At 39.8% G+C, this 857-nt stretch overlaps 1 protein-coding gene across 1 annotated transcript; it reads left to right on the plus strand.

The window, feature by feature from the left end:
- Window positions 1–282: 282 nt before the first annotated feature.
- LOC309969626 (large ribosomal subunit protein eL42-like) lies at window positions 283–627 on the plus strand (the record flags this gene model as incomplete). Its single annotated transcript, XM_082851451.1, has 1 exon — window positions 283–627. One exon carries the CDS (start codon window positions 283–285, stop codon window positions 601–603), a length of 321 nt encoding a protein of 106 aa, XP_082707577.1. The 3' UTR covers window positions 604–627.
- Between the last annotated feature and the right edge of the window lie 230 nt (window positions 628–857).

An 857-nucleotide genomic window follows, 5' to 3' on the forward strand; every position in this document is an offset into this window, starting at 1 on the left:
AAAAAAAGGGAGAAGACTCAAATCAATAGAATTAGAAATGAAAAAGGAGAAGTAACAACTGACACTGCAGAAATACAAAGGATCATGAGAGATTACTACTAGCAACTCTATGCCAATAAAATGGACAACCTGGAAGAAATGGACAAATTCTTAGAAATGCACAACCTGACAAGACTGAATCAGGAAAAAAATAGAAAATATGAACAGACCAATCACAAGCACTGAAATTGAAACTGTGATTAAAAATCTTCCAACAGACGTGCTGATAGCGCTGTCGAAAACATGGTGAACGTTCCTAAAACCCGCCGGACTTTCTGTAAGAAGTGTGGCAAGCACCAACCCCACAAAGTGACACAGTACAAGAAGGGCAAGGATTCTCTGTATGCCCAGGGAAAGCGGCGTTATGACAGAAAGAAGAGTGGCTATGGTGGGCGGACTAAGCCGATTTTCCGGAAAAAGACTAAAACTACAAAGAAGATTGTGCTGAGGCTTGAATGTGTTGAACCTAACTGCAGATTTAAGAAAATGCTGGCTATTAAGAGATGCAAGCATTTTGAGCTGGGAGGAGATAAGAAGAGAAAGGGCCAAGTGATCCAGTTCTGAGCTTCATATTTTGTTTTGTTATGAAGGCAATAAACATTTGAGATTGTTAAAAAAAAAAAAATCTTCCAACAAACAAAAGCCCAGGACCAGATGGCTTCACAGGCAAATTCTATCAAACATTTAGAGAAGAGCTAACACCTATCCTTCTCAAACTCTTCCAAAATATAGCAGAGGGAGGAACACTCCCAAACTCATTCTACGAGGCCACCATCACCCTGATATCAAAACCAGACAAGGATGTCACAAAGAAAGAA

This window comes from Leucopleurus acutus (genome assembly GCF_964270905.1).
Source record: "Leucopleurus acutus genome assembly, chromosome: 12".
Classification (NCBI taxonomy): Eukaryota; Metazoa; Chordata; class Mammalia; order Artiodactyla; family Delphinidae; genus Leucopleurus; species Leucopleurus acutus.